This window comes from Letharia lupina (genome assembly GCF_014066315.1).
Source record: "Letharia lupina isolate WasteWater1 chromosome Unknown contig_21, whole genome shotgun sequence".
NCBI lineage: Eukaryota > Fungi > Ascomycota > Lecanoromycetes > Lecanorales > Parmeliaceae > Letharia > Letharia lupina.
The window spans coordinates 993,777-1,006,723 of NW_023502990.1; the positions used below are offsets into that span (position 1 = coordinate 993,777).

Consider the following 12,947-nt stretch of genomic DNA (forward strand, 5'->3'; position numbering starts at 1 on the left):
ACTCTAAAGGTCATTCCTCGATCACCGTGTCGCATAGCACACTATGTTCAGGCAGAGCGTGCGCAGACTAACCACCACAGCGCATAAAGCTGCAGAAGTAGCTTCTAAGGTTGAGATGTCAAATCAATATGGGGTACAACTGGCTAAAGCACAGGGACATGTCAATGGCTTTGTTGGAGGTGAGGGCAATTACAATCTTCATCATGGATCTATTGAGCTTACAATGTTTTAGCCATTGGCAATACCCCTCTAATTCGCCTCAAACGATTATCCGACGAGACAGGCTGCGAGATTTTAGGTAAAGCCGAATTTCAAAATCCTGGAGGTAGCGTGAAGGACCGTGCAGCATTGTATGTGGTCAAGGATGCCGAAGAGAAGGGTCAACTGCGGCCAGGAGGCACTGTTGTTGAAGGCACCGCGGGAAACACAGGCATTGGCCTGGCACACGTTTGTCGGTCAAAAGGCTACCAATTAGTAATATACATGCCGAATACACAATCACAGGGAAAGGTCGACTTGCTGAGATTGCTGGGTGCCGAGGTCTATCCTGTGCCGGCCGTGGCGTTCGAAAATCCCGAGAATTACAATCATCAAGCCAAGCGACACGCAGAGCGATTAGATAATGCAGTATGGACAAATCAGTTCGACAATATTGCAAACAGAAGAGCCCACGTAGAGACAACGGGACCGGAAATATGGAACCAAACAGATGGCAAGATTGATGCGTTTACATGTGCGACTGGGACTGGTGGCACATTAGCTGGTGTCACGAGATACCTGAAAGACGTCTCAGGCGGTAGAGTCAAGACATTTTTAGCGGATCCGCCCGGAAGTGTATTGCATTCATACATTACCAGTGGAGGCCAATTGAAAGAACGCACGGGCTCCAGTATCACAGAAGGTATCGGTCAGGGTCGGGTCACGGACAATCTCAAGCCAGATATAGAGCTGCTAGACGGTGCAGTACACATCAGCGACGAAAGAAGTATTGAGATGGTGTATCGATGTCTCGACGAAGAAGGACTTTACTTGGGCGCAAGTTCGTGTTTAAACGTCGCGGCGGCGAAGGAAGTGGCAGAAAAGTTGGGCCAGGGAAATACAGTAGTGACAATACTCTGTGACGGTGCATACAGATATGCCGACAGACTATTTTCGCGAAAGTGGCTCTCAGATAAAAATCTCCTGCGTGCAATACCGGCGCATTTAGAAAAATATGTTGTGCTGCCTTAGGATTAAACAAAATTCAGAATCCTCAATGGTTCATGGTCAATTCATTCCGTCTTTCCATGGGTAGAGCTCAATACTTTCGTGACCTTAAATACCGTTTCGATATGGAGCGGGGACCAATGGGAAAGAGCTGGTGGGTCGAACGCAGAAAAGATCTGTGCCCACAATTGATTCTGTGATGTTGGGAAGGTTGTCTTTCATTCGTGTACCCAACAGCCCGTCCAGAACAGCGACACCAACCATAGAGACCCTCCAACGCCGCGCTTAAAGCAAACGCCTTCCTATGTATTTTCCTGTCCATCTATTTACGCCCGATGCTGCATGTGACCTCTTCTCTGAGCCTGTCACTCATTAAGTACAACTCATTCGCGTGCTCTGATCCTCGGCCCCTCAGCCAATCCAGCCATCAGTTTCCCAAGCCCTTTTTGGGCGTGCCCTGAATGGTTTGGATGTTGCTCCAAACTGCTATTCGTGCCATTCATGCCATCTTCGTCACGACCTGAAGCTGCCGCAGTGTCCGGCGCTGCCATGGCTGGCCAAGTGGACCCGGATACTGGTCCTACGGTCGGAGTCCGACTCGACAATGTTCTCCCCATTGGCTCCAGATTACTGATGCTCGAATTGCGTCTCTGTACTCGCTTGGCTGCATCCTCATCCTCTTTTTTGTGCAATGAGTCACTAGGCAGCAAGACAGCGCGGTCCAGCTCGTAAGGAAGTCCACGATGTCGGCCTCGGATCTGCATAGCAATTACAACGAGCTTGGATACCACGGAAAACTCGGCGGAAAATGATGCGTCTATCCCTGGGTAGCCAAGGGAGAGGCCGACAGTTCCATAAGCCGAAACAATCTCGAAAAGGACCGAGAACAAGGTGAAGGCGTAGTCGTTCGTGCTGGAAAGCCGGTCGCCCTCGGCAATCGCGATGATGAATAGACCCAGAAAAATGTACCACAGGTCAAAACTCAATTGTCGACGTAAATGAGCGCCAACATAGCTGGGCTCCTTTTCATCGTCAGTCTCTTCTTTCGACGATCCATAGATCCCAAGACTCTTCTCTTCATAAACGTTCGTGCGCCGTACGGAGATAGCAATTGGGAAGACAGAAATATACATCATGATCAAGTATGACACCTGAATCCCAGGATGGAGATTTGCCAGATCGACCGAGGCAAAGCCTGCCGTGCGCGTACTCGCAGCTTGAAACAACCCATTTAGAACCCTGTAACCTGCGGGATTAATGCTGGTAAGCACGGAATCATGGAGCTACGTCAGAAGTCAGCCTTGATTATGATTGAAAATTTTCGGGAACCTACGTCCAGTACGATGAAGAAGATGATGTCAAGGCCATTAAGAATAACAAGAATCCAGAACAGCCACCAGGTTGCAGAGTTTGGGAATAGTAAGGTGAAGCAACGTCTCGGATGATCCAGCAAGAATTTCAATTCTTCCCAAACCCCACTTTCACGGGGCACAAGTTTTGAAGCAATGTAGATTACGAGCCTGAGCATGCAGGGGAATCCTGTGTTCCCAATGACAATGAGAAAAGCTCCAAGTAGAAGTGGTACAATAGCTGTTTGGAACGACTCCATAGAATCCGCGGTAAGTGTGAAGCCAAGGTCATTGAACATGGATGCGGGAGTGAAGATGCCCCTAGAGCCTGGATTAGAATGATCTTTCAATGCTTAAGAGATCGAACATCATACCACCAGACCCTTGACTGGCCATCGCCATCTACAACAGGTCCCCACGTGCTACTACGCACTATCCAAGGGAGGAGGATAACCACGCCGAGAAGATGGAATGTGAGATAATAAGCTTGGCACGAAGCTGTCAGCTTCATATACTAGCATTAAAAGGCTGCCTGGTACACTCACAGACAAGAACAACGGTTAGGGTCTTCAAGGAGCGATATTCGATTCCTCCCAGTTCTTCCCTCTGATCCTCAGTCAGATCTACGAAGGCTGAGTTCCTTCCTATTGTGGGCTGCCAGCTAAGGTACGGTGTGGCTGGTTCGTTCTCCTTTGAAGCCCATCCTTTGAGGCTGGAGAATGTACCCGTGCGACCTTTTGTACGGCCGGACGGGAGCGCTACTTCATCTGTAGGCGACATCTTCAGATTCTCCAGGGTACCACTTTTCCGAGAGGATAGCTTGGGATAGGCTGCTGAATTTGCGCGTTCGCGAGGATGGTGAGGCTCATCGATAGTGACGTTTCGCTTCATCGAAGTGCCATTGAGCATCCCTCGTCGCTCGACAGGACTCGTGACTTGATGATCTATTTGCCCACCATCATCGTCTAAGTCTAGAGGCTCCGGCACACTCCCGCGGTCAAAATCACGGGGGCCAGGAATTCGGAGCGCTCCTTTGTCTTTTGGATTCCTTTGATTCTCCAGAATGGCGATATGTTGTTCGGGACTCAAGCGTTGCGGTAACATTTGTGGCGCCGCTTCATTTGCCTCTGGGCTCTCCACTTCGTCTGCAAATGTGACGTCGCGACGGAAAGTTGGCGGGTTCAAGGGCGGTAAGGTGATAGCATGATCGACAGCTTCAGTCCTCCCTCTTTCACTTGAAGAGGATTCGCTACCAAGATCTTCGGCAAGATCAGGCTTCTCTGTCTGGTCGCTCATTTCACGCCTTTGCCTAAGCGCATTACCATTGTGCAAAACGACAATACTACGACCTCGGACACCCTTCTCCGTGCAACTAGGATCCGCGTCGTCCTTGAGCTCCGTTCTGGTCCGCGACCGAGTGCGTCGAAAGTTGCGGGCTTCCCTCACAACGTTTTGGAAACGGCGCTCAAACCAGTATAACCGGACGAAGACGACGAACGTATTTATGAATATTGGCGTACAGATCATTCCCAGGAAATAGAAAACAAGCTGCGTGGCGATTCAGAGACCGACTGTTGGTAGATGCGGACGTACCTACCTGCTGGTATGTATTGAGATCATTGATGTTAACCCTAAGGGATTATTAGCGTGCAACAGTCTGCATGTGAGACGAAAAGCCTACGTATTGAGACCGCTTTGCGTGGCGGATCCGCTAGCGAAGAAAAGGGCGTCAATGTATGCCAAACCTCCGGCTGGGTATAGAAGGATTGATCCGACAATCGTGATAAACAGGATATAAAGATCTGTGAGACGAAGCGCACTCCATTAGCATATGGATGAGCGGGCGTCGACCGAAAGCGGGAGAGACGTACAATGTATGGTGATGAAATTAAGGCGGTGCTTCTTCTTGAAGAGCGAGCGTGGATTGTGGGCCTTGATCCATTCCCACGACTCTAGAAGGGGGCCCAACATGATGAGGGTGTTCTTGCCTATCCTGCAGCAGGTAGAATCGTGGGAAAGGACTAATCCCGACAGCGCGATTCTCGAAGAGAGGGAGCAAAGTGGAGAAGTGGAGATATCTTCTGCAAGCCGCGCAGCCAAGTGGTTATTGGAACGTCTTCTTGCATTCAGCGTGCGCGTCTTGCCAATTGTGTGCATGAAAAAATAGCCAAGCCATGATAGCTTAGAAAACGCATCAGCAAAGAAGAGCCTGGTAAAGGTGGGAGAAGATTGATGCTCAAAGAAGGTAATGGCACATGGAGTGAATTGTATTACATACTATCTATTGCAGGCCTAAGGTACGGCAGGATTTGGCGGGCCGATAGTGGCGTCGCATCCAAGAGTACAAGTAGTGGCGCTTCTCCCGAGTCAACTACTCTGTGCCACAAAATCCCGACTTGATTTGGGGAATGGGCCTTTATCGAAACATCTACTGTAGACCGATAAAGACTACAGCTCTTGAGTGTTCAGCCATCATAAAGTGCCTTTTACTTAAAACTCAAGCACATGGGGAACCCCGGTCAGTCTATAGAGATCTCCGGCAGGCTGGACGCATATCAGGATAAGTATCACGCATATGGTACACGTGGAGGTACAGATACCTTAGCTACCAAGCCCGCTGCATAGCGTTCCCAGATCTCAGAGATTGTTTTGCTGTGTTGCTATCAGCAGGGTATGGGAACGCAGTCCACCCGGCGTGGTTGCAAAATGTATATGTCCGCTATTCTCCACGGAGACGAGCTCAATCTGTCGTGGAATGCCATCAACTCCCAAAGGTGTGGCTGGTCAGGATCTTCGCGCATACCGAAAGTCTCGGCCTGCGTAGGTTGCCCCGTAGACGTCGATAGGGAGATGGGAGGACGATAATAGTGAGTGTTATCCGAAGAGATTCAGCCTAAGCGAGGTAAAAAGCCTAGACAGCGCCGAGGAACAGTTCGAGAATCTAGGAGTTCTGTTTGGTAAGTCGATGAGTTGTCTCAAGCAAGCTATAAGCCATCACTTCTTCAGTGGGGTATGTCTCAAAACTTGTGATAGCCATCTTCATACATGCCGGCCCCGAGCGCCAGTAAAAGCGCTGCTGGTCGAAAACGCTTCCTAACCTTCAGTCATACATGTCCACGGTTCTCTCTCTGAACTTTCCCAGTTCCTCGATAAGGAAGGAATATCTTGTATTGTGAGGACCTTTCTACGGCGCCAGTATTTATATTTCTTATGAGCGTGTACACTTAATAAGATGTGTCCGAAGGTCTGTATTTGCGTAAAGAGTGCAGTAGTTTGGGGCTTTATCTGCTATTAGTCCACTTCGGCCTTTTGCTCACCATGTGTCGGGTCAGGTTCGGTCTCACCGGCATTTACTTCGATTCATTGGAGCCAAGCCGGCCTCGAGAAGAGTTCTTCCAGCCATTGATTGCCGCTATTCCTCCTGTGGCCCAGAACAAGCAACGGGATGTTGTGCCTGAGGCGATAGATGGTGGAGTAATTAAAGAAAAGGTTGTACTAGAAACGCGACTTTCGAAGAACGACGAAGATGGTATTGCCAAAAATCCTAGTGACTCATCGTCATCATCGAGAGATGAAGAGGGTTGTCGCTTGGCAAAGAATGCAAAGACAAATCTTGCATTTGTAGAGAATAAGCGAGTACAGGACTCGTCATCATCTTCATCCTCATCATTGTCGTCGTCGGCGTCGTTATTACCACTGTCGTCGCCGCCATCAACCAGTGACGAAGACCAGATTCACAAACGGGCAAACAGTAAAGCCAGCGTCCAAGCGCCCAAGCCCCCGAAGCCAACTAATTCGCGGACAACACAAAGGTGCAACGACAAATCATCCAAAAGGCACACCTCCATACCCCTCGGAGGACTGATTAAAGCTCCTCCTGCTAAGAGAGTCAGGTTTGCGATGGATGTGCAAGAGAGGATTATACCGAGCGAGGACGTGAACGACACCTCAAGCTCACATTCCTCTGACGACTCTTACACCGACCCTCCTTCTTCGACAGAACCATACGATGCCTTCGCTGGCTATTATCGCACATCGGGCGCTTCCAGATCCCATCGCATGAACGGACGAATCGCCGGGTCGAAGACGCGATTCCCAGCAGAAGAGGAGATTAAGATTGATGGTGCCGATGGTTTCCTTGATAGCGAAGATGGCAGTGAGGTTGACGTTCAAGGTCTCCCGGTCAGAGGACGTCCGCCGAGGACCGTACGAGCAGCCGGAAAAGGTCACTCCCCGGATCAACGACATCATCGGAACAGTTCAACACCACTTGCTCGATCGAGGCACTCTAGCAGAGTCATGGACCACTCTCGGGTTACGGCTGGCGGACTGGAGAGCAACGTCAACGGTAGGTTACATCTAGAACAGTCTCATGCGAGCCAAAAACAACCCGTGTCACCGCTCCGTTCAGGGCAATCACGCTATCCAAAACTGCGGTCTGGCAAGAACCTTCCTGAGCCCATCTTTGTCGTCAGGCCAAGATTCCTTTCGGATGCTAAGGAGAAAGGGAAGCCTGCCGAGTTGTTAAGTGGTAGCGGATATAGCAGGCCCATTTCAATGAATGGACACGAGGGTACGAAGACCTCACCACCCCGTCCTACTCGGGTCAAGGCTCCAAAGAAAATCAAGGCCCCCAAATACCGGCCCCCTTCAGTCAGCGACGACCTGAAGAAAGATGTCGAGTTCGATGAAACTTCAGGCCTGCTAATCCGGGACGTTTGATCTTTGGGATAGGTATGCCTTCCAAACTGTTGAGAAGTAAAATATTTACTCTCCACCCTCGTTTCAGTAGTCTAACGATGATTTAGATCTCTTCGCAGGCCTACCATGCCAGTCCTTGTTCCTTCGCTTCCCTTTATGTGGACAGTCCCTCTTGGCATGACCTTTCTCGCCGCACGAATAGCACTCCATGTCCTGCTTGCTGCTGCCACCTGGTTTGCCTCCACCCCCACCGCCCCCTGAAATAGAGAATAACCTGTTCAGTTTCACCTCTTTGCTTCGTCTTTGCTCGGCCAGACGTGCTAGCTCAGCCTTTTCAGTTATCCGCTGTTGTTTGCGCTGGTGTCGCTCGTCATTGGCGCGCCTCGTGGCCTCCTCTTGCGATGCACGGAGCAACTCTCTTGTACCAGCAGGATCATCACTTTCTTCGCCGTCCTCCTCTTCGCTGGCTTCGAAGTCTTTATCGCTGGACGACGAAGATTCATCGGCTACGCCATATTGTCGCTTCTAAGCATGCAAGATTCTGTTAGCTGAAGACATAATTTAAAGGTTTATCATCAACATGTGGAAATTGAAGACGATGACAAAACTTACCTCCAATTCTCGATTGAACTTTCCGAAACTCCTCCGCCCTACCATAGCAGGCCTCCAAGCTTCTTGGTCAGTCTCAGAGTATCCAGCCTTAGCAACCCGTAGCCCTCCTACACCATTCCCTTCTTCTCCATTCACAGTACTCAGAACCCATTTCGTTTCTCCAGCCTCCTCTGCTAGTCTCTCAATTGTTTTCTCCGTCTTCTCTTCCTCCTCAGTCAAAGCGGTTTGCATCAGCTGTAGATCAGAAGGTGGTGTGGCTGTCGAAGATGGAGCAGCAGATACTTTCTGGCGTTTGGAAGGGGGAGTATCTGGGGTGCGGGGCTGCGATTGAGGCGTGGAAGGAGGAGTAGAGGCTGCAGCACGTTGCATGAACTGAAAAGCCGAAGATTAATGGGACAATCTGAAAGCAACCGAAGAGTAAAGACGGAGAAGAGTACCTTCATCGTCATTAAGCGGGAGGACATGGTTTTTGAAGGGCGTGCTTGTGGAGGGTTTTGGTTGGACATTGTGACAGCTACGTTACGCTATGACCTATAATGATCAGCAGTGAACGGACTCATTAAATTCGGTACACGACCCACCGAAGCTCTATTGTTTATGTCGTAAATCATCATAGCAAAGTGCTGAGAGCAGGAATTTGATCCAATGCGGAGCCTACAAGTAAGGTATAGAATGGCAGGTGAGCCGAGGCGTGTTCAACTTCGATACTTGGAAACCATCGCTTTTATGTTAATCACCATCCTAAAGAGTCGCGGACCGCAAACATCATCTGCCAACATGTTTGCACCTATTCGGGGCGCTTGGATATCCTCAATCCATCCCCGTCTACATCCCCGTCTCTTGCCTCTCCGCTCATATTCCACTAGCGACAGGACCTCAGACCGCGTCCCCACCAACGACCCTTCACCACCAAAGCCCGTCCAAAACGTCTCCGACTCGAACGCCGTGCCAATCTCACCTCAGGGTCTACGTGATTCGGACCGCCCGTTGCAGGAGATGCCGGAGGACAGCGAACGGCAGCGGGTGATGCAGGCGCCGAACAGGAAAGACGTGTGGAGCAGGAGTCAGCAGCCAAGGGAGAGGGCGATGAGCGGTCCGAGGTTTGAACAGACGATCATGGAGTATCAAGTGAGTTCCATCAATGCAGGAGACTCCATTTCGGTCTAAGAGGGCGGTGTTGAGGGACTGGCTGACTCTGATGGAAACTGCGTAGCCCCAACCGGAAGCAGCCATCAGTCTCATTCACAAGCAGCCCGTAAGATGGACCAAGACAAGGACTGTGTCCTGTGATGGAGGTGGAGGGCCATTGGGACATCCGAGGATTTTCATTAACGTGGACAAGCCTCAGATCTGCTGGTGTAGTTACTGTGGCCTGCCCTTCGTAAGAGCCCCTCTAAGAGATCGTGAGTACTCGAATTCAAACACTGATTCTCAATGGTAGGCACATGAGCATCACCGGAAGCTTCTTCAGAGTTTACCATCTACAACTTATCCACTGGAACCTGTGGGACATCCAGCAGAGGTGCCGGAGTCGCAAAGGGTCAATGATGAGCCCTTTGGCCAGCGGTAACGTTACTCATGTACATAAATATTTTTGTACATTGTATATCCGAATTTCGCAAAGTCTTTTACATCGATTTCGGCATGACGATCGCTCGTGTCTTCCGTTTGCGTGAAGACACCATGGCTGGAGACAAAACAGCAACTGATAATAAAGAAAAAATGTTATCTTTCTACAGGCCTAGTCATGGACCTCACTGGGTAGAATTGGGCGATCATAGCGAATATCTAAACACATGGAGTGCTGGAAGCGGTTTGCATATTGGTCTGTACATCCCGATATCAGCTCTCCAGCTCTCGCTCAACGCTTGCTTTTATGTTTTGAATGATGAGCTTGCCAGCCAACTAATCGCTCGACTTGTGGTAAAATACCTCACCACCCACCCCTGTCGTACTTTAGACCCGTCCATGCCCAACACACGCCAGATACGCCATGTCTGTGACCGCGGCGAAATGCTGTGAGCAAAAGGGGTATCGTACAGTCGCATGGTCGTTCACCACTCTTCAGCTAGTATTTAGAAATCATCGTCTTTATGCTCTTCTCGGCCCAGGGGCATTTCAATTCTAAAAACACCAAAAAACCCTCCTGCACTCGCATTAATATCGTAGGAGACTTTATGATGGGCGTTCATCTTTGTATCCAATGGTTTTGTGCACTTGAAAGTACTAGCGACAAAGGCTCTTGGAAACGGAAAGGATGTGATCTGCAAGGGCCATTGGATGTTCAATTTGCAGCTAAGCATAGGAGTTGATGTGGGTGTGTCGATTTGGACGTATGTACGCTTGCCGGAATGACAAATTGTAGAGGATGGTGATCATTTCACCCATGGTTTAGAAAAACCTCCGTGCATGATTTCGAGTCGTAGCATTATAGTGCATGGCTTCATTCCTTCCCGGCAATCATCCTCACATTGCTGTTCAATGGCCCGCAGGACTCTATCTCTCCGAGCTTTGAGTTCATCGACTATCCTCAACTCCGCTTTGGCAGACAATAGTGGAGCGACCTGATCGAAGGCAATTTTCGATTCAATCTCTCTGTGTATCGTCTCTGATTTCTGGGGACCAGCCTCCTCTACGCGATTCTTTAATGGAAGAATTTTGCGCTCCGCTTTTGGTGATAATGCTCCTGAAAGAATTGATCGTTGCTTTTTGAGGGGTGGTTTGTGATTATGGTACTTTGCGTCACCTGTTCCAGGTATCTTGATCTGGCTGATCTGTGGTGATGAGTTTCGTCGTTTGAGCAATGTCTGATCTTCCGCGCTGGCAGGTACAGATTCTGAAGGCAGACTTGGCTGAGTGGATGGTTCGATCTTGATGTTTATTGGTGGAGTACGCGCCTGGGAATGGTAAGAAGGTGACTCTGGACTGGTACGTTGATTGCGAAATCTACAGAAAACATCAGTACATTAAATGGGATGTAAGAAATGCAAGATTTCACTGGACCTCAGCCGTCGCAGGTTTAAAAGCAAGAAACAGAGCACGGACACGATCGGTTGACAATTCGATGGCTTCACAAAACAGCAGATTGACATGGGGTTTTTGGTAAATTCAAGACTCACGCTGTTGTAAATCTGCATTCCCTGCCAAACTTCTCGCATTGGACACACTTTGGCTCTGCAGGGTCGCACTTTATCTTCTTCTCTCTGCAAGTCGTGCATGCAATTGCAAGACGCTTGCGTGGCTTGCCGGCCTTCGTAACACCCCACTGCGCATTGACCTCCTCCCCATCGATGATCTTTTTACAAGTCGTACCATCCTCGTATACCCAGCTGGGACCTTGTCCTGGTACGTCTGTCTCTCCCACCACACGCGCCATTGGTTTGACGCTATTCTCCGCGGCTTGTGGGCTTTGTTCGTGACGCGATATAGGGGCTAATGACATGTCGTAGTCGCTGGGATGTTCTTGATAGTATTGAACAGGAGGATTCATCGGCATTACCTGTTGAGGCTGAGGAGTATCCAATGGAGGATTTGATGGTGGAGCATGATGGTTTTGTTGTGCAACAGAGTACGAAATTTGCGGGGGTCGTTCGGAGTAAGCGGGATAGGAGGTTGGATAGGAAGTTGCGTTTGAGCCTTGGTGGGAAATGTATGGTGATGCTGGAGGCTGCCGACCCGAAGGGCTGTACCCAAGGTCGTCTCCCAGGACCTTAGTGCCTATCGAGGTTTGAACTTGCGGAGGCAATGGGGGCTGAGGAAAGCTGCTTTGATAGTGATACTGTGGGACCGGAGCTGGTTGATCGGGGACTGATCGGGGAGCGGAAGGCAGACTCGAGGGTCTTTGGGACAGGTTGGCATCGTGCTGTGGTGGATACTGAGATGTTTGAATATTCGAGGATGGTGGGAAAAAGAGTTGGCGAACGGGTGGCAGTTGCTTATGGGGGGATGACTTGGGCTGCTCACTGTACACAGGGCTGGTTGTTCTTGGTGGTTTTCTCGACTGGCTTATAGTATTGTATCGCATCGGCTCTGTAAAACCAGGACTAGTGTCACTGCCAAACTGCAGCCTTTCTGGTGGAGGCAGCTGGTATGTCGTCATGTTCGTTCGCGTTTCGTCAACGGGAAGTTGCTGCTGCTCAGGCTCCTTGCCATCGAGGATGGGTAGAATTCTACCAAACGGTCCGATGTACGTTCGTGACATAGGATCATCGGGAAAGGGGATGGCGGGTAAAGGCCTGAGAGACGTGTATGTCTTCCTTGACAATCACCAGAACCCTACAACGACGGCTCACCCACAAGTCGTAGGAATATGGATATTGTGCAGAATGCGGGGACAGCTCATTATTCGTAATGTAGATCATGTGCGAGCTGGATCTTTCATGTGCCGTGATGATCGTGAACCTTGCCCTGACTCTACCGCATTGAAACAAAGCAGAAGAGCTCAAGAAGCGTCACGTAGAGCACCATCTAGCCATCTTGATGGCGGAAGTCGTGGATTGTGTTACACCCAATTTTCCGCTTGAGGCGGCCGCTTTCCCTTTTCTTGTCGCCCAAAGAACGGTGCGGCGGCCGGGGAAATACACAGACACTGACTCCCAGAACGCAGCGGAGGAAAAGGAGCAACAGGTATGGTGAAGAGAAGCACGCACGCTCTGATGTGATAGGAAGCAAGAGAAATGGGGAGAATCGAGCCGTTTGAAAATCTCCGTGCAAGGTACCAAATGGGCGGGTCAAGGCTAAAGCAAGCCTGGAGTGTAGAATTCAATGACTTGCTCTCAATTGAAGAGTTCAAGGTTGCCTACATGCTACTGCATATGCAGCTTGCATGAAATTTGCAATTTTTCGCGAGTTTGGGCTACCAGTACCACAGAATTGCCAGCGGTCCGACTTCCGACCCTCTATTTTGAGCAACAAGATGGGTTTCTCACCAAAGACGTGCAGGATTTAAAGATGCAGAATCTTTGGTCAATGTCATATCGACAACAATCGGAAATATTCCTCACCTCTAAGTCATGTACCTACTCTGAAGACCCTAGACTCTCCTAGTGCTAGGCGCTTATAGTGATCTTCCACTACGGT

General features: G+C 49.8%; 6 protein-coding genes across 6 annotated transcripts; 3 read left to right on the forward strand and 3 right to left on the reverse strand.

Annotated features, from left to right (window-relative positions):
- Positions 1-43: 43 nt before the first annotated feature.
- Positions 44-1,230, forward strand: HO133_005495 (uncharacterized protein; the record flags this gene model as incomplete). The annotated part of the gene is made up of 2 exons (XM_037296404.1): positions 44-179; positions 233-1,230. 2 exons carry the CDS (start codon positions 44-46, stop codon positions 1,228-1,230), a joined length of 1,134 nt encoding a protein of 377 aa, XP_037148386.1.
- Positions 1,231-1,589: 359 nt separating this feature from the next.
- Positions 1,590-4,526, reverse strand: HO133_005496 (uncharacterized protein; the record flags this gene model as incomplete). The annotated part of the gene is made up of 7 exons (XM_037296405.1): positions 1,590-2,489; positions 2,540-2,876; positions 2,930-3,041; positions 3,101-4,103; positions 4,153-4,186; positions 4,237-4,357; positions 4,427-4,526. The coding sequence occupies 7 exons, from the start codon at positions 4,524-4,526 to the stop codon at positions 1,590-1,592; spliced, it is 2,607 nt and encodes an 868-aa protein (XP_037148387.1).
- Positions 4,527-5,873: 1,347 nt separating this feature from the next.
- HO133_005497 (uncharacterized protein) lies at positions 5,874-7,277 on the forward strand (the record flags this gene model as incomplete). Its single annotated transcript, XM_037296406.1, has 1 exon — positions 5,874-7,277. The coding sequence occupies one exon, from the start codon at positions 5,874-5,876 to the stop codon at positions 7,275-7,277; it is 1,404 nt and encodes a 467-aa protein (XP_037148388.1).
- Positions 7,278-7,340: 63 nt separating this feature from the next.
- HO133_005498 (uncharacterized protein) lies at positions 7,341-8,332 on the reverse strand (the record flags this gene model as incomplete). The annotated part of the gene is made up of 3 exons (XM_037296407.1): positions 7,341-7,781; positions 7,869-8,240; positions 8,306-8,332. The coding sequence occupies 3 exons, from the start codon at positions 8,330-8,332 to the stop codon at positions 7,341-7,343; spliced, it is 840 nt and encodes a 279-aa protein (XP_037148389.1).
- Positions 8,333-8,645: 313 nt separating this feature from the next.
- HO133_005499 (uncharacterized protein) lies at positions 8,646-9,438 on the forward strand (the record flags this gene model as incomplete). Its single annotated transcript, XM_037296408.1, has 3 exons — positions 8,646-8,996; positions 9,082-9,249; positions 9,310-9,438. The coding sequence occupies 3 exons, from the start codon at positions 8,646-8,648 to the stop codon at positions 9,436-9,438; spliced, it is 648 nt and encodes a 215-aa protein (XP_037148390.1).
- Positions 9,439-10,243: 805 nt separating this feature from the next.
- HO133_005500 (uncharacterized protein) lies at positions 10,244-12,069 on the reverse strand (the record flags this gene model as incomplete). The annotated part of the gene is made up of 2 exons (XM_037296409.1): positions 10,244-10,814; positions 10,988-12,069. 2 exons carry the CDS (start codon positions 12,067-12,069, stop codon positions 10,244-10,246), a joined length of 1,653 nt encoding a protein of 550 aa, XP_037148391.1.
- Between the last annotated feature and the right edge of the window lie 878 nt (positions 12,070-12,947).